Raw genomic sequence first — 18694 nt, 5'->3', positions numbered from 1 at the left:
GGGTATCTTTTGTTTTAAGGTAAAAGACTCAAACTGACAATATCTGAAGTTAGTGAACAAGGATAATAAGTAAAACATGCTGCTTACTTCAGCAAATCCACTTGACAACACTTATGTTAATTTAACTGGTAGTACTAAGTGGTGGTGGTGGTCGTTTAGGTAGTACTAAGTATACATTTGCAAAAAGACTTAGTCTAACGGAAAAATACTGAATAATTCTAATAACATCAATTTAAATGACATATTTTGTTTTAACTTTGAGTTTTCACTCTTTCCCATCCACCTCAGCAGACTAATGTTTCCAAATCAAAAAGCTGTTTTGAATCATTTGTATGAAACTCTGAGCAAAAGGGCAATTTGAGACAGAAATGTTATATTTTAAATATTTATAACTTCTTATAAGGTTTACTAAGAAATAATCAGTTAACAATTTGCTAAGTTTCATCAACTAACACAGAGCCAAATATAGGTCCAAATATATTTAAAGTGATGAGGCTTCCCCACTAGCTCAGCAGTAAAGAATCCACCTGCAATGCAGGAGACTCAGGCTTGATCCCTGGGTGGGGAAGATCTCCCGGAAAAGGGCATGGCAACCCACTCCACTATTCTTGCCTGGAGAATCCCATAGACAGAGGAGCCTGGTGGGCTACAGTCCACACATTCACACATGACTTAAGCAACTCAGTACACAAACACATGTTTAAAATGATAGGACAAATTTTTTCTTTTTTTAACCTGTTCATAAATATTCTTAGGAGGCAGATCAACTCCCTATCTCAACCAACACAACCTGGTTAATTTTAATTCCATATAAATATCATTCAAGCTAAATGACAAAATTTTAAAGTCACTATTAAGTATTACCAGTTACTTTATGCATTAAGCCTTGTGTTAGTTCCATTATACTTAAGTTGAAATTAAAAAAAAATTTAAACCATAAAGAGCTTAAAAGGATGACAATGATACTTTTTAAAAAAAATCACTCATACCTCAATTGCATCTCTGAGGCAACCAGCTAAAAGAAAAAATGCTGCTGAATGTTCAAATCGTTGTTTTCCTAACAAAGAAAAAGCATTCTTTAAAGCTGCTTTACGCCATCTCTCATCCTCAAAATTGTGTCCAAAAAACTGTGTCATCTTGGAGTCTTTTTGGGATCTATAAAGAAAAATAAAATATGAAAATTTTGGAACATAAAGTCTCTACATCAGAACCAACTTTATGAAGTTAGCCACTTAGAAGTTAAAACTCAAAAGAAACAATTAGCAGTTCATAAATTAGTACACATCTGTTTCTTTTCTTAGCAAAAAGAACATTTATGGTAAACATTTACTTTTTCACATAAATTTCAGAGATTACTGAAAAAAAATTCTTTTAAATTACAAATAAAACTGCATTAGCAGCAGTTTGAGAAATAATTTTAAAATCTATACAAAATATATAACATATTAAATTCTGTTACTTTACCATTTAATCAATTGCCTGTACGTACCCCCAACTGCCCACCTGAGGATGACTCTGATGATAAAAATCATCATCACCAAGGAATCTGTCCTCAAGTAAAACTTTTAAGAGACTAAAATCTAGTCTCTGAAAGAACTGACTGATACCACGATTTTCACCAAAGGTTATTACTGTTCATATGGATACACCTAGACTGAATCCCAAATGAAGAGTGAACTATTTATGGCCATCACATTCACCAAGCCTAGCTGAGGACAAGTGAATGAGAAAAATTCTAAATGACCCTAGCTCAAGAACGGGGTCAGGGCCCTTAGGAAAAGAGTGGTTTGGAAGGTTAAGTCTGGTCCAAGAGCTCCTGACAGGGCAGAGGGTAGATGCATTTTCAAAACTCCACCAATTCATCTTCTTCCCCATTCTAGATAGAAGTTTCCGGTTTAGTTCTTTGTCCTACCAGAGCATCATAAGACGTTATTAAAATGAGCAAAAAGATGTTTTTCTGGACTAATAAACCTAAAAAAAACTGAATGTGACCTCATCAACATTCTTTTGCTCTAGCAGACACCTGGGCTTCTTTCACATGAAGTTTGCTAAATACAAAAATAACTAACAATCTACATGAACCACACTAACAAGCACAATAAATCTTTACTTCATACTCTTTATGGAAAGTTTTTCATTTTTTCACCTACCTATATAATCCCCAAATCACAGCTTTCTTTTTCATTGCTAGGTAAAAAATGGCAGCATCTAAAGGATCATTCTTTTTATAAAAGGCTGCTTTGGCTACCTGTAATTAGAAAGTATTGGTGAAAAAAAAAAAAAGAAAGTATTGGTCAAAATTTCAGAGAAACAGTTTTTAAGTAAACAAATAATTTTCTTTATAGATAAACTGTCATACATTCTCTACTTAAATGTTCAATAAATTAAAAAAAATACGTGAATGAACACATGCATATGTACATGTAAATTTATTTGTTTATTTTATAATTACAAAAGTAATCAAGGTCACAAAGAGGTAGAAACAGGACTAAGCTTTCCATGACAAGTTCTTGAGTACTGTTTTATTTTCCTAAATGTGCATATATACTATATGTAAAAGACAGATATATCAGATATATACTACTAAATAAATATATCAACTAGCAATTTAAGAATTAGAATATAAATTTTAAAAAATTATATTAACATGCTATCCTGAAATATAAAGACTACTTAAAAGGATTTTACTGCTTAAAGAGTAACAGGAGAGTAAATATGGAATATCATTTCAATAAACATGCAATACATATTATTTCATTTTTACACCAAAATAAAACACTCACCTTTTCTATGCACTTGCGTAGAATGCGGGCATTCCGGACCCACCACCCCACACCCATAGCTCTAAGTTCAGACCACGTGGGATCGTCTTTTTGCATCGCTGGCAACATGTTCAGTAGTTCTTCTTCTGCTACTGAATGAAATGCCCAGGCAAAATGACTAGTAGAGAGTCCTGAACAAATATCATAAATAATGTTTATAAGAAATATGACTATATAATTATGATCAGAAATGAATGCTCATATTTGCAACAGAAATGCCTAAAAGTTTATATGTAAGACTTACAGAGTTATAATTATTAAATGTTTGAGGTTGGAGGGAATATGTGTTGGTTTTTTATCTTGCTCCTCCAAATAACTTGATCACATCAATATTTTCTACAATGAGCACATATTGTCTATAATTAAAATATATTTTTTAAAAAAAGATTAAAAATGCTTATGGACAAATGCCACTGTGCTGAGTCTTTCTATTCTCTAGTTTGTTTGATCTCCTTTGGTCAATATGTGTCGTGTGGATTTAATTCCATGGAATTAAAAAAGCATGAGATAATACAGATGGTGAACAGAACTTAAGACTGCAAAAACTCTGGAGTCTAAAATGCATAAATTAAATTCCAGCTCCATCCTAACTATATAACTATGGGTAAGTTACTTAGTCTCTTAGATTCCTCAATTTCCTTATTTATAAGATGTGAATAATTGTGGCACCTACCTCATTACATTCTTGTGAGGATTAAAAGAAATAATATAGTTGAAGCATTTGGGATAGCACCTAGCACATAATAACTTTTATTACCCCATATCACCATATTAATAAGATACTTTTGTATTTATAAAGTATCATTTACATCAGCAAGTCTCTTGATCTATTGGCTCACAAATGTGGTGTTAATCATTCAGTTTCTATTTTGTCTCTTCAAATTACATTTTGTTTAGCATTACTGAATGAAGTAAATGTCTTTGGAAATAAACTGTAAATAAAAAACAAATAAACATCTATACTGTGAATAGACTGTTGTTCTAAATTATTTTTAGATTCCCTAATATCTCTCAACCAAGTTCAATAATTTTTCATAAATAAATAAATAAATATCTGACTTAGAATTTTAGCTTCTCTTTTCTGAGACTAAAAGCAAAATGAAAGGGAGGAGGAAGAAGAGAGAGGCAAGAGACAGAGACCAATGAGTAAAGGTTAAGCTGTAGAGTTCCAACAACACTGCTTAAACTTTTAGATCCAATAATCCGAGAAGCTGGCTCTATTTCTTAAACCTGGGGGTACTGAGTCAATAAATACCTTGTTTCATTTAAGTTACCTTAAATTTAAGTAAAGTATTTCTGTTACTTTGGAGTCCTGACTAATAATATAAAAGTATTTGAAATGTTATTAAACTAATATCTGAAATACATATTAATGTTAATAGCAGTTTGGGGAGTGGAAAGATTTTTATTTTCTATGTTCTGTATTCTTTCTTTGTAAAACAATTAAAATTGAGTATATATTATTTATCTATTCAAATTATACTCAAATTTGGGGGAAAATGAATTTAGATGGATGTCAATCAAAAAGGAGAATAAAGAAAATTTAAAGAAATTAAAGAGAATGAAACAACACTAATTGGCCTATAATGTATAATGCATTTGAAAACATATGATATAATATTCAATTGTCCAAAATTCATTTCTTCACTAACTCTATGAAAAAAATTTCAGTATTTTAAAGCAAAGAAGATGAGGGGAAAGCCAATGTTTTTAACACAAATTAAGGAAATTCAGAATGTATCAAACTTGTCATGATCATATCCAGGCAAAGAAAACTTAAATGTTCTTAAACCTCTCTTACACTTGGCTTACTTCCTTTTACTAGATTACTACCAAATCACCTTGGCGAAGGAGTTGAGCTCGATAAGCTGGAAGAGAAGTTGTAAGAAAAGTATGAAGTCGAACAGCCAGAAGAAATTTCAAGCCACATTCATCAAGAGTTTCTCCACCTATAAAACAGAAAAAAAAAGTATTTTTACCTATAAAAACCCATTTCAAGAGCAAAACACAAGTGAGCGATAATAATTCTGGCAAGCAGGGCATGTCACAGCACCAAACTCAGGGTAAAACATTGTGAAACTGACAAAAGCTATCAATCTAAATATTATCTTTCTTTTTTTCTATACCATTATACATTATAGGAAAAGCTGTATAGTTAAATAATTTAAAAACTAATAAAGAGAACAAATTGACTCAGGATTTCTGATTTTTTTTAATAATATAATCTCCTCTGACATGAATATTTAAATTAAAATCTGACAGAATTTTAAAAAAGTTTAACCTCTGTGGTACGTGGTACAATATTTTCCATATTGATCCAAGTCATATACCCCATCCAGTAACTGTTAACACTAGAAGAAATGGCTACATGGTAGCGGGACCTGATTTTTACTTTAGATGAAGAAAAACAAACAGTTGTAATATAGTCAGATCAAGAAATAATATCTACTAGTAATATTTAATATTGTAATTCACAACCAACTTTTCTTAAAGTTTTAATTTTTATTATTGTTATTCTTTTTTCTTAAAATTACCCCACATTCTCCTTTCAAGCCAAGTTCAAAGGGTGCACCCTAGGAACAAGGTTAGGCTGTTAATTTCAGATCTTGAAATCTGATGGGAATTTTATAAATTTTATTCATAACTCAGGAAATTAAAAATAAAAAATGCCAAGTGAGGGGAAGACCTAATTTTAGTAGGTTCGTCTGTTATTCTAGGAAGGAGTATACATTAATGGTAATTTTTAAAAACCTCAATATTCAAAAACCCAAATTAATAGTGATTTGCCATGATGTGAGAAATAAAACACTTTTATTTTGGGGTATCTAAGATGTTTATTAAAAATGTTAACTTTCACTAAACTCAAAAGTAATGGATTGGATTGGATTTTTGTTATTAAGTAGACAGGTAAAATGGACTGGATTTTTGTTATTAAGCAGAGAGGTAAAAATGAATTGGCATAATGAATCTCTGTGTACTTTCTCAGAGTACTGTAACTTATGGGATAAAGAACATATATTCAAGTTAAACCTATTGTGAAGGCAATGATGATGATGTAATAAACCTTTATGGCTATCATTTTTACAAAAATTATTTAAGATTATTTTCTGTGAAAAAAATAAGTAAAAATATTATCATCAGTTTTTCCTCTAATCCTCTCCCCAATTTCGTTTTACCTTGGCTTCGGTCTCTGCTTTCTCCAATATCAGTGCTGGTAGTTGCAATTGTATCTGCTAAAGCCATCAAAGACATCTGCTCCATCCGGCTGAGTCCTGGTAAACTAGAATGAAGTAAGTGGCCAGAAAGAACCTGAGCATGCTCAGGACCAAAGTAAGTTGGACTGTATTGTGAAAGGTCAATAACCACAGGCTCTGTATTTTCTTCATCTGTCTCTAACACATGACGATCAGTCACTAAAGCTGGCATCTGAAAAAGCTCATCATAATTTTCTTTTGACAACTGGTTTGAGTTATTTAAGGTACTCTGATTACTAGATCTCTCTAAGGATGAGTAACAGCTGTCATCATCTGCTGCAAGTAAGGCATATAAAGGAAGTGGAGGGACGGAATCGATTTCTGTGTAGTCTGTATTTTCAGTTTTGTTGAATGCCTGGGGGTCTCGAGTAGTGCTTCCACTAGCACTGATGGTGAGAGACTTAAGGCGGCGCTCATGATTAGATTCGGCTTCATTCAAAGCCACGACTTCCCCGGCAATGCACTTGACAAGATGTGACAAGATGGCCTTTGCTCTCCGAACTTTGCCAAGATCCATGAGTTCCAAAAGTTGCAAAGGATGGTACTGAGGTAAAGTTGGGGAAAGAACATGAGCTGCTTCAAAAAGACCCGAATCTTCCATATCCACAGAAGGATCAAGCGCAGTTTTCTTCCCACAGATCTTCTGTGCAAGACTGGTCATGGATCGAGTCAGAGTTTTCTTTGGAGGATGTAATCCAGAACTTGATGAGTTACTCTGTTTTATTAAACTTGTTATAGATGGAGTGCTCCCATTATATGAATCTGTTGTAGCAGGTTCTTGTTTAGAAGATGGCTGCCACTGGGAATACACATGCATTTCACAATCCATCCCTACCACCAAGATGCCATCTCGGACCCAAGATAAAGAAACAGGAAAAGGTGGAGAGCCTTCTACAGAAGAAACCAAGTCCACACTTCGTAACAGTACAAACTGAGAAAGGGGCACAACTTTAGTATTTTCCCAGAGAGGAAACGCCAGGCTTTCCTTACCAGTCTGTTCTTGTACTTTGCCAGACAGGGGTCCATACATAAAAAGTTTTGATCCAATTCCTACAGTCAGAATATGAGAACCATCTTCTCTAGACATCCAATCTAAGTGAACTAAATGCTTTGTATTTGATGTGACGCTTTCTTTACTAGATAAATAGACCTCTTGTTTATTGTAGGCCACTAAATTGCTATCAATACTAATGCCAGAATCCAACACTGTATTTAACTCATCTAAATGAATTGTCTGCTCAAGGACCCAACATGAACCTCCTGTAGACTCACATTCAAAAATACTTACATGCATCACAAAGTCCTGAGAAGATCTACTATTAGACATAGGCTGCTTATATGCTACTGCTAAACGATTTGTGTGTGCACAGCTGACTTCTATAGGCCTACCAGGTACAGTTATACTGCTATTGCTCTGTAGTCCGTCTTCAATAAGTAATGGCCATTCTTCCCAAATGTATGTAAGATCTGTTCCTCCATTCTTTGATGTGGCAGATTCTTCATCTGTTACTCTACATCTCCAGAATCTTACTTTCTCATCTGAGCATGAAGTTGCCAATAAATAAGGTGCACTGCATATGGGATATATGGAAGAAGAACTCAGATGTCCTAAAATTAAAAAAACCCATTAACAAAATGTCAAATGATGTCAAAATAATCCATTAATAAAATGTCAAATTTGGTTAAATATGTCTCTCTTCTTGTACTAAAGGTTTTAGTCTTTTGCATGAACTAGCGTTAACAACATGACAGCCAATATTTAGCTTAAGGATCAACAAAATCAGTAAGCAGCTTTTAATGACATCGAAATGGTATATAAAAATGACATTATTATCAAAACCTTGAGCCAAAAAAGAACTCAGAAAATTTACAGCTAAGGACTCTTTGACTAAATGTGTATCTTATGGCTAAACAAAATAGCTAGACTAAGGCAGAATTAGAAAACCTAAATTCTAGTCCTGGTTTTCAATCCAGCATTCTGTTCACAGCTCTTTGCTAGCATTATATATTATTATAAATCTAATTTTAAAGATATCAATACACTTAAAAAATTCATCAATATTCACTGGCTACTTCTCTATAATATTTTAAAATATAACTGTGTGAATGCCTTACGATTATTTAAGTACTAAAAGGGCCTTCCGTGATTGAAGCTGTATTTCAAGGAAATGATGCTAAGAAGATTCTCAGATGGGACATACGTTTCCTTGGGTTTAATGTAATCAAATACTCAATTTCCTAAATCAGCATTGGCAAACTTTTCTTAAAGGGCCAAAGAGTAATAATTAGGCTCTGCTAGCCACAGAGTCTCTGTTGCAACTACTCAACCCTGCCATTGTAGAACAAAAGCAGCCATACACAAAAATAGACAAATAGGTGTGGCTATGTTCCAAACTTATTTACGAAACAAGTAGATTACCCATAGTTTGTCAAGCCCTATCCTAAACTATTAAAAATAAATTACTAATCATAATATAGATGTTATATGGAACATCTATTGTATTTTAAAAGCATATTTCAACATAGTGTTAGTAAGTTTTTTAAAAGTCCTCAAGGACTTAGCAGTACTGCAAAAGGACACAATTAACACTGTCCAGTAGTTTCTCTGAGCTAAACAGATAATAAAGAGTTTAATGGTGGTTTAGTCACTGCTAGGTATGTCTGACTCTTGCAACCCCATGGATTGTAGCCTATCAGGCTCCTCTGTATTTCCTAGGCAAGAATCCTGGAATGCTGTTTCCTTCTCCAGGAGATCTTCCCAACCCAGGGATCTAACCTGCATTTCCTGCACTGCAGGTGGATTCTTTACTGCTGAGCTACCAGGGAAGCCATCCCTTCACAAAAGTCTCAGTTAAAAAAAAAATTGTTAAGACTAGGAAAAAAAGCTTTTATCATATGCTACTGTTTTTGTCAAACAAAAGAAATTTCTTCTCCTGCCCTAGGACTTCTTTTTTCTTCTAAACTCAACTTGCACCAAAGATTATTTTTAGAAACATCTTCAGTTTCTCTTACATTTGCTGTAAAAAAATTTTTAGAATTGAGTAGTGAAGAGTATACTTTTTTGGCTAAGGACGCTGCTGCTGCTGCTAAGTCGCTTCAGTTGCATCTGACTCTGTGTGACCCCATAGACGGCAGCCCACCAGGCTCCCCCATCCCTGGGATTCTCCAGGCAAGAACACTGGAGTGGGTTGCCATTTCCTTCTCCAATGCATGCAAGTGAAAAGTGAAAGTGAAGTCGCTCAGTTGTGTCCGACTCTTCGCGATCCCATGGACTGCAGCCTACCAGGCTCCTCCATCCATGGGATTTTCCAGGCAAGAGTACTGGAGTGGGTTGCCATTGCCTTCTCTGATAGCTAAGGATAACAGCTCTTAAAATTTCAATACAAAAGTCATTTTTTCCCAAACTTTAACTTTCCTTGCACTGATGCCTCTTTTATTAAAATATACCAAAAAAAAAAAATCTCAGAATGTTTTAAAAAATTTATCATGACACTGTAATACTCCTGCTAACTTCACCAATTACAAAAGATTAAGTGCTTGATTACACGGCAAACTGAAGAGCATTCGAAGTAACTAGTCAAAAGTGATAAGTAAAGAAGACCAAAAATCCACACTATGACTACGAAAATGAAAGAACTAGGTGATTAAAAAGATGGATTTTTGTCTTGGTTTTCATGATACCCTTGATACCTTGAAATTCTGTACACTGGAATGACCTGGAAGGTTTGTCAAAACAAGACTGCTGGGTCCCACCCCAGAGTTTATGATTCAGTAAGTCTAGGGTACGACCCAAGAATTTTTACTTCTTACAACTTCCCAAACAATCCTGATGCTGCTGGTCTGGGGACCACATTTTGAGGACCACTGCCCTAAGGATGAGGATGATAAATATTTATCAGGAACTACACACTTAAGAGCCCTTCACAGCACAGAGCTCCTGGCTGCCATTACCAATATTATCAGTTGGCAAATAAGATGCAACTCCATTATTAACTCTGCCCTGGAAACTTCCACTTCATCTTTACCAAAGGATAATAAAAATTTGTCTTGGAAATCAATATTTAAGACAGGTCTGGCTGACAAATGCCAGAGTAATCATAATGAGAAAACATAATGAGAAATTTAAAATTTTTATTTAGGATATTGAAAGGTATTCTTTCCATTTCTGCTTCTGTGTGAATTTAAAAAGTGGGAGTTGCAACTATTTTTAAATACATAGGAAACCTTCATGCACTGCCAAATGTATCAGTCTCTTTTTACAAAGTTTACACACCTGCTGATGGCTTAACACTTATTATCTCAACTCCTTCTGGCAAATTCAACTCTTGGCTATAAACCATTTCTGAAGACAGAGTCAACTTGCTGGTACTCTGGAGATTTGCTCTGCAAGCCTGATACTTCTGTGAAAAGGGGGATAGGATCTTCTCTGGAGAAGAAGAATAATGTTCTTCTGGCTGCCAAGCTGCTTCAGATATTTTTGTATCTACTTTTTCATCTATAAAACATAAAAAAAGAACCCAAACACTGGGAGGGAACCCATATAAACATTAAAATTGCTAAATTTTATAATCCAAAACTGCCTTATAAAAGATAAAAATGTAAACATATTCCTATGATTCTTTAGGACAAGAAAACTGAGAAACTGTTTTTTCCTTAATTAACAGAATAAACTGCAATTACCCTGTCAATAAAAACAGCTTAAAAAAATATCCATCAATCTATCTATACATACTTTGTTAATCTAAGTCTACTAATAGAAAAAAAAGAAAAAACTCACCCAATGAGACAGGAATGGACTTTAAATGCAAATTCCACATGTGTAACAACGAACGGTTGTCTTGGGTGCACTCTATTACAATTAGGTAGAATTTTTCAGAAAATCCATTAGGTGAGCTGCCTGTTGGTATTAATGATATATTTCGCTATTAACATAGACAGCTATTAACATTTTAATATGAAAAATGAAAAATAAAGACCATTCTGTCGATATAAATAACCCTTTATATCCATATTTATCATTTTCAGCTTATTTCCATCATTGTATTTAAAGATTACAAAAGCACTACAAGCATTTTTGCAAAGTTCAAAATTCTCAGGGAAAATGATAGAAGACTAAGAAAGCAGTGGCAAGAAATTAGACATTCAACATAAAGGCGTAGAATTCAAAAAGGTACTTCTCAAAGGAGGGAAAAAAAATGGAAAAAGGGTAAAGAAATGATGTACAAGAAAATAAAAATAACCTGAAACAAATACAGAATGCAGTTATTATTATAATTTGAGTCTTGATAATCGATTTTTAGAGCAACAGTACACACTGTACAGTTCCTTGGTAAGTAAAGTTATTTTTGAGTTTGGTTTGGTTCTGTAATCAAAATAACCAAGATATTATAGCTTTATTTTCCTGTTTTTCTTTATTTAAAATAACAGCTAATACTGGGAGGATGAATTTAATATCATTTTAAAAATAATATCATTTTAAAAACTGCTTAATTATAAAAAAGTATTAATTAAAACTGCCTATATAATTTTAAGTTTGTAGCTAATGCTTTAAATTGTAGATTTTTAAAGGGTCAGGTGTCAATATCATTCAAATTATTAGGGCAGGACCCCTCCCATGCAAAGAGCACTCACACATTAATGATAAAGAACATGTCTATGATACTTTTTTAAAAAAACATAATTGATGTGAGTTCCCTGGCAATCCTGTGGTTAGGACTCTGCACTCTAACTGCCAAGGGCCTGGGTCTGATCCCTAGTGGAGGAACTAAGATCCTGCATGCCAGGTAGATATAGATTAATTAATTAAAGTATTTTAAAAAACCATAACTGACAAACTCTTTTAATTTTTTCATTATCCTTGCCTTGCTAAGAATAAAAAGATACTGATATTTATGACAAATATTATCACAAATGTACATAGGAAAAATTTAAACTTAGACATGAAACATTGTATCAACTTATCTTTATTAACTGCCTAACATACTGTACATTTTATATCTCATTACATAAAAAATTCTTCTTTACCTGCATCAGATAACATTCTGTCTTTTCCCAGTCTTTTCTTCTCAAGATTATTCAAAATGAAGTCTTCTTGAAAAACATGAAGCAGTTGGGTTTTTCTGCCCTGCTGAATGTAAATAAATACCAACATAAGTTGACATATATATTATTTATTAATGCTCAGTGGCCAGAAAAATAATACTTACAAGTTTGGTAATGGGATCTAATGCGATAATGCATCCTGGCCTGGCTGTTGACTGTTGACTGACGATGTTAAACACTTCACCAACATATTTCTGTTTTTGAAAAAATGGATATTTCCTTTATTAAACAATTAAATTTAAAAAACAATAAAAAATGATCTAAAATGTCTACAAGAGACCCACCTCAAAACAGGGGACACATACAGACTACATTTGAATCAGTTCTAATGAGGTGGATGAAACTGGAACCTATTATACAGAGTGAAGTAAGCCAGAAAGAAAAACACCAATATAGTATACTAACGCATATATATGGAATTTAGAAAGACAGTAACAATAACCCTGTGTACGAGACAGCAAAAGAGACACTGATGTATAGATCAGTCTTATGGACTCTGTGGGAGAGGGAGAGGGTGGGGAGAATTGGGAGAATGGCATTGAAACATGTATAATATCATGTATGAAACGAGTCGCCAGTCCAGGTTCGATGCACGATACTGGATGCTTGGGGCTGGTGCACTGGGACGACCCAGAGGGAGGGTATGGGGAGGGAGGAGGGAGGAGGGTTCAGGATGGGGAACACAGATATACCTGTGGCGGATTCATTTCGATATTTGGCAAAACTAATACAATATTGTTAAGTTTAAAAATAAAATAAAATTTAAAAAAAAAAAAAAAACAGACAAACAATAAATAAGTTCAGGTGAGACTAAATAAGTTCACAAGTCTTTTATTATAAACATTCTGGGATTCTACCAGGCAATTACACAGGAATGAACAGAGTTATATAGCTCAGTTGGTGCAGAGAAAAACAAAAGCAATGTCTGGTAATCGTTAAGGAGAAAAAGTATTTTATAATTTTAACTATGAAAGAGTGACTTCAATCTCATGGAAATGTTCCAAGAATCAAAGCTTTTTAGCATTAACTTTGACAAACAAAGCTAAATAAACAAGCTGACATACTATTTATAAACAGTGATTTCTTGAGCCACATCATCTTCTGACTGCTCTTGTCAAAGTCATATGGTTAAATTCAATCTTCATCATGCCTGATCTATCAGATATGAATCTGTTATTTCTTCCTCTTAGAAATTTCTTCATTTTGGCTTTCTTTATACACCACACTCACACCACCTTAACAATGGAATGCCGCAGGGTTCAATCTTCCTACCATTTCTACTTTCCAACTATAGCCTCTCCCTCAGAGATCTCATTCAGCATCACAACTTTATATTCTAACAGGTACTTATTTTCTATCTTCAGACGAGGCCTCCATCTAAACTCCAGACCCTAGCCTACTAGATCTCTTGGATATCAAACAGGATTTCAAAATTAACATGTCCAAAGTCAGGCTCTTGAATCCTCCCTGCACCTCAAAACCTATTTACACATTCTTCACATCTCAAGGCAAACCTTGGGAGTTATCCTCTTTTTCTCACACAAACCCCATATCCAGTCCAATCCTTATAGTCAATGTTCAAAACACATCCAGATTTGACCAGTTCTTATCCTCTTTATCACCACACCACTTGCTACATTCTACCCCCCTTTCACTCTTCCCTAAACTACTGTAATAGCTTCCTGAATTGATCTCTCTGATAACACTTCTGCTTCCCATGTCTAATCTATATAGCAAACAGTGATATTTTAAAGCCTAAGTCAGATCATAACACTGTCATTCTTTACACCAGTTTCTATGTCATTCAGAGTAAAATTCAAAGTAACTACAATGGCCTATGAGGTCTTTTACTGCAAAGGCCAGGCTAACTTCTTAACTTTATTTTTTATTACTTTCCACCTCATTTATCCTACACCAGCCACAACAGCCTCCTTGATGATCCTTACCTACCAAACATGCTCTGGTCTGAGGATCTTTACACTTGCTTTCCTGAAATACTTTTCCCTCTAAATATCCACACAGGCAGCTCCTTCATCTCCTTCAGGTCTTTGCTCAAACTGTACCACTTCTGTGAGGCTTTCCCTGACCAGCACTTTACTTGGCACTCCCTACTACTTCTGCAACACTGTTTCTCTCCAAAGTATTTATTAATATATTTTGACCTTTTTTCTATATTCTTTCACTGAATGTAAGCTGAGATTTTTATCTGTTTTGTTCACATCTAAATTTCCAGCGCTTAAAAAGAATTCCTGAAAAATAGAAGACCCTCAAGAAATATGTTGCTAGTATAACACTGTATGCTTTAAAAAAAAACTTTTTCTTCTGTAAAATAACTTAGGGGAAAACAAAACAAAAAAAAGATGGGAGCAGGCCACTGATAACCTGTGCAATTCTGTAACCAGAGCATTAACAAACATTAATTGGAAGTTGAGGAGACGGCTTGAATCTCCTAAACAACAAGCTCAGTATGGCTAAAAGTTACCTCAGGGCATACTTAAAAACACCGAAACCAACAGAATGGAAATATTGGCTTGCTGAAGGTGCTGAGGCAATAGAGATGGGGGTTTGCCATCAGTTGGGAACAGGAGGAAGTGCCTTCTAATCTAAGACAAAAGCTTTGCAACTCCTGCCTGTAGTACAACCAAATTGAAAGCTTTTTTCACTTGATTAAGATTAAAATGCCACTCTTATTATTTCGGTTTCCCCTGTTCAAAAATAACCTACAGATGAACCAACATGATTCAGCAATATACTGTCAGAAGTCCCCATATGTCTCTGAGCCAGGAAATACTATGGGACTTCCCTGGTGGCTCAGTGGTAAAGAATCTGCCTGCCAATGCAAGAGACATGGGTTCGATCCCTGGGTTGGGAAGATTCCCTGGAGAGGGAAATGGCAACCCACTCCAGTATTCCTGCCTAGAAATCCCACACACTGAGGAGCCTTGGTAGGCCACAGCCCATGAGGTTACAAAGGAGTCAGACATGACTTGCGGCTGAACAACAGAAAGAAGTACTACATATTGTTGGACATTAGATTCTACTTTTGGAATGAATGAAAGACATGGTTTCTTTTTAAGGGATTGGGATCACTATAAGACTATCACTAAGACTATAATGTAAATGTGTAAAAAATAACTAAAAATACATTTAATTATAAATTTTATATTACATTACATTACATTACATTACATTACATTATATTATATTACATAGAAATTGCTCAGTAAGTATAAATTAACTATTTAAACACATCATATTTTATTCTTAGTTTCAAAAGTCATTTACTTACAGAAATTTCAGGATTGGAAAGCTCATATAGAAGCTTCTTGGCATCAATAACTGCTTCATATAATCTCAGATATTGTCCATCACTTGCTACAAAGCACGCACTAGGAGAGTTGCAATATGCACCTAGATGTATTTAAAAAACATTTAAAATTTAACCTTTAAGCAACAATGTCAGGAAATCTAAAGTTCTTAAGTAAAAATCAGAATGCTTACCTAGACAATAACTGGGAATAAGAGTGGGCAGCCATGCCACATTGGAAAATGCAGAAACGTGAAGAGAATTAATCCGGGCAAGCTCAGAAACACCTCCAGAGAAAGACAATGGCCCAACTGGATCAACTCTCCAAAGAATAAGCTCACTGTAAACTGCATTGGGATCCTGAAAGGCCATGTCAATAGTGCTTTTATTCTGTTGTGCCGAAGGACATTCTTCAATATTCACAGCATCATCAGGTTGCTTTTGGTTGTCAACATCTGGTGTCCTTAATGCATTATGGTGTGACGTTGTCAGCAATAATGGTAATACTGAGTGACAAGCTAAATCATTAAGATGAAAGCGATGACCACAGTATCTGGATTTGTGGGAAATACTGAGAACTGTAGAAAAAGCAGATTCTTCGGCAAAACTGACAAGCCATTGATTCAGGGAGCCATCAGCATGCTTTGAAATCATCATAACATTAGGGGTAAAAATACTTAATTTTAAACTATTAGTTGATTTACTGTGACCAGAAGAGATAAGCATTGACGTGGAACGTGTCAGGCTGGAAGGTTTTTGTTTCCCTTGCTGAATAGCCAAGTCAACATTCTTGGTACAGGCATACATCACTATGCTTTTACAGAGAGAGTTTGCATCACCTGTGGGGAAAGCTACAGGAATTCTGGAAACAAAGGACACCTGGAATTAAGAATGTGAGCATTAGAAGCCATGAAACTATATAAAGAGGTTTTACAAAACAGTACCCACATTTAACAAAAAGCAGCTCTCCAGAGATCATAAAAATAATACCTGTACTTGACGAAACATACCAGGCTGGTATTCGTCCAGCCAATCCACATGCCAAACCAGCAAAGAACCATCCATGGGATGAATACTGAATAGCATGTCTGCATTTTTACTCCATTCAGACAGAAGTACTTCAATCTGATGATCAATGGCAGATGATGGTAATGGCACAAAACTTGAATTTGGTATCAGTTTATCACCACCCAATTCCTTCTTTTCATGATTTATTTTCAGATCATCAACACTGTCATCGATCTCTATAAGCAAAAGAGTTCATGGACCATATAAATACAATCAAGCTACTACTATAAATTAAGAAATGCATTCTTAATCTATCTTTACAAATGCATTCAAAATGAAAAACATGTTTTCATATAAACAGGAAATGGGGTTCCCTTTAAAAATAATTTTGCTCCAGGAATATAAGGCCACTGGAGTTAACTCAGTAGTCAGAAGGCCCAAAAGGCTGAGTCACTGGATTATCAGTAGAAGGGCTAATACTGACTGGAAAATAGGTAAAGGGGGCACAAAGAGTCAGACAAAACTGAGCGACTAACACTTACTTACTTAAAGGGAGCATGAACTTGTAAACCATTACTGTGGGGTGGGGGGCAATTTGGCAAAAGTTATTGAAATTTAAAAATGCTTACGCAATATGCTAATTCCCCATCTAGGGATCCACCATATAGAAAAATTCACAAAGATAGAGAGACGCGGGATTTTACCATTATCAGTATATAGTGAGAAACAAATGAAATCAATTTAAATGTCTATCAACAAAGAAAACGTTTAAGTTTTCTCTTGAGTCTCCTGACTCAGGAACTGTTAAAATTAATGAGCAAGAAAAGTGCCGAATACTGAATTTAAGCAAGCTACAGAACACTATGTTCATTTAAAAATGAAATCCCATAGTACAATTAAAAAGAAACTACCTTTATATATACTTCCATGAGCATAGAAAAAAATAAAATCTGGAAGAATGCTCATCAAATTTAACAATATGGAAACTTTATACATGATGGTACTGCTTAATTTTTTTTTAAGGGGAACATGTAAACTCGTAATTTAAAAAACACTTGATTTCTCTCTACTTGACTGAGGCTGAATGAATAGAAGCTGAATGTAGAGCTTAAGCCCTAAGTGTACTGCTTCTCAAACTTTAATATACATACAACTCATCTGGGAATTTCACTAAATTGCAGATTCTTGTTTAGCAGCTCCAGGTGGAGCATGAGATTGTGCATTTCTAATAATGCCAATGCTACTAGTCTGCAGATAGTCCTCTGAGCAGCAAGACCCTAGTGCTCCACAGAAGCATAATATGGAGAATTCTAAATCCCTACATTACCATCAGGAAGTAAGACACTTGGAACAAAAACGTCTATACTGGATTATTATATGAGCTAGTCCAAATGTGTATTATGTCACTGAAATCTGAAGGTTATTTCTAACAGTAGCTGGTGCTACCCTAATATAAAAATATTCTCTATCTTAAACAAAACGTCATTTTACCCTTCTTAATGCTTTACCTTCATCAGATTTTACATCTGCCTGATTAGAATCTTCTACACTGGTCTCAGAAGATGGTTGCTCAAAACTTTTTCTAAGTTGTTGTAAAAAGACTTCCATGGACAAAGAAAAATGCAACTCTTTATTGTTTAGCCAGTGTACCACAAAAGGTCCACTCTTCTCTTCATTTTCACTTAGACTCAGAGAGGTAATAGAAGGAAGAAGTGGAATGTCTACAAAGAACAAGAAAAAAATCAAAATTATAATTGCTATCATGCTAGCACATAAAACACATTTTATTTAATCTGTGAGACTCACAATATAATGGTTCCCACAATTATTACTAATGAAAAAACAGACTTAAATGTTGTATTTAATATACTTATTATAAAGGACAGAAAAGTACACATTCTAAGTCACATACCATAACTTACTTATATATACACACATATGTATTTTTCTACAATTATAAAATGTTCTCATTAAGAAACCTATCTATAATTTGTAGACATGTTAATAGAATAGTGTTCTTAATTTATACAGAAACTCGTTAGAAACATATTTTAACCTGATCTACCATTAAAAATGTCATCATCAAGTTGTCAAGGGACCAGTGATATGTTTACCTCAATAGCAACAACTTTCTTTTACTTAAGAGACTGACATATTAACTTTTTTCATGACCTACCTATCTAATCCTAAGATAGATACTG

General features: G+C 34.4%; 1 protein-coding gene across 9 annotated transcripts in view; it reads right to left on the bottom strand.

The window, feature by feature from the left end:
• The window catches only part of DMXL1 (Dmx like 1), a 125830-nt gene that overhangs the window by 65520 nt on the left and 41616 nt on the right, over window positions 1–18694 (bottom strand). For 8 of the 9 annotated variants that reach the window (XM_025292991.3, XM_025292985.3, XM_025292988.3 and 5 more), the window contains 13 exons: window positions 18002–18214; window positions 16476–16729; window positions 15680–16364; window positions 15468–15589; window positions 12283–12372; window positions 12101–12203; window positions 10854–10973; window positions 10350–10571; window positions 5999–7684; window positions 4664–4771; window positions 2784–2953; window positions 2151–2248; window positions 990–1155 (listed from right to left, as the gene is read on the bottom strand). In XM_025292991.3, coding sequence (XP_025148776.2) covers window positions 990–1155; window positions 2151–2248; window positions 2784–2953; window positions 4664–4771; window positions 5999–7684; window positions 10350–10571; window positions 10854–10973; window positions 12101–12203; window positions 12283–12372; window positions 15468–15589; window positions 15680–16364; window positions 16476–16729; window positions 18002–18214 — 4037 coding nt within the window. The remainder of the gene's footprint in view (window positions 1–989; window positions 1156–2150; window positions 2249–2783; window positions 2954–4663; window positions 4772–5998; window positions 7685–10349; window positions 10572–10853; window positions 10974–12100; window positions 12204–12282; window positions 12373–15467; window positions 15590–15679; window positions 16365–16475; window positions 16730–18001; window positions 18215–18694) is intronic. The other variant, XM_025292986.3, reaches the window with a different exon arrangement.

The sequence above is a fragment of the Bubalus bubalis genome, chromosome 9 (assembly GCF_019923935.1).
Source record: "Bubalus bubalis isolate 160015118507 breed Murrah chromosome 9, NDDB_SH_1, whole genome shotgun sequence".
NCBI classification, from domain to species: domain Eukaryota; kingdom Metazoa; phylum Chordata; class Mammalia; order Artiodactyla; family Bovidae; genus Bubalus; species Bubalus bubalis.
The sequence above is the reverse complement of the archived record's forward strand: the minus strand, read 5'-3'. Positions and strand labels throughout refer to the sequence as shown.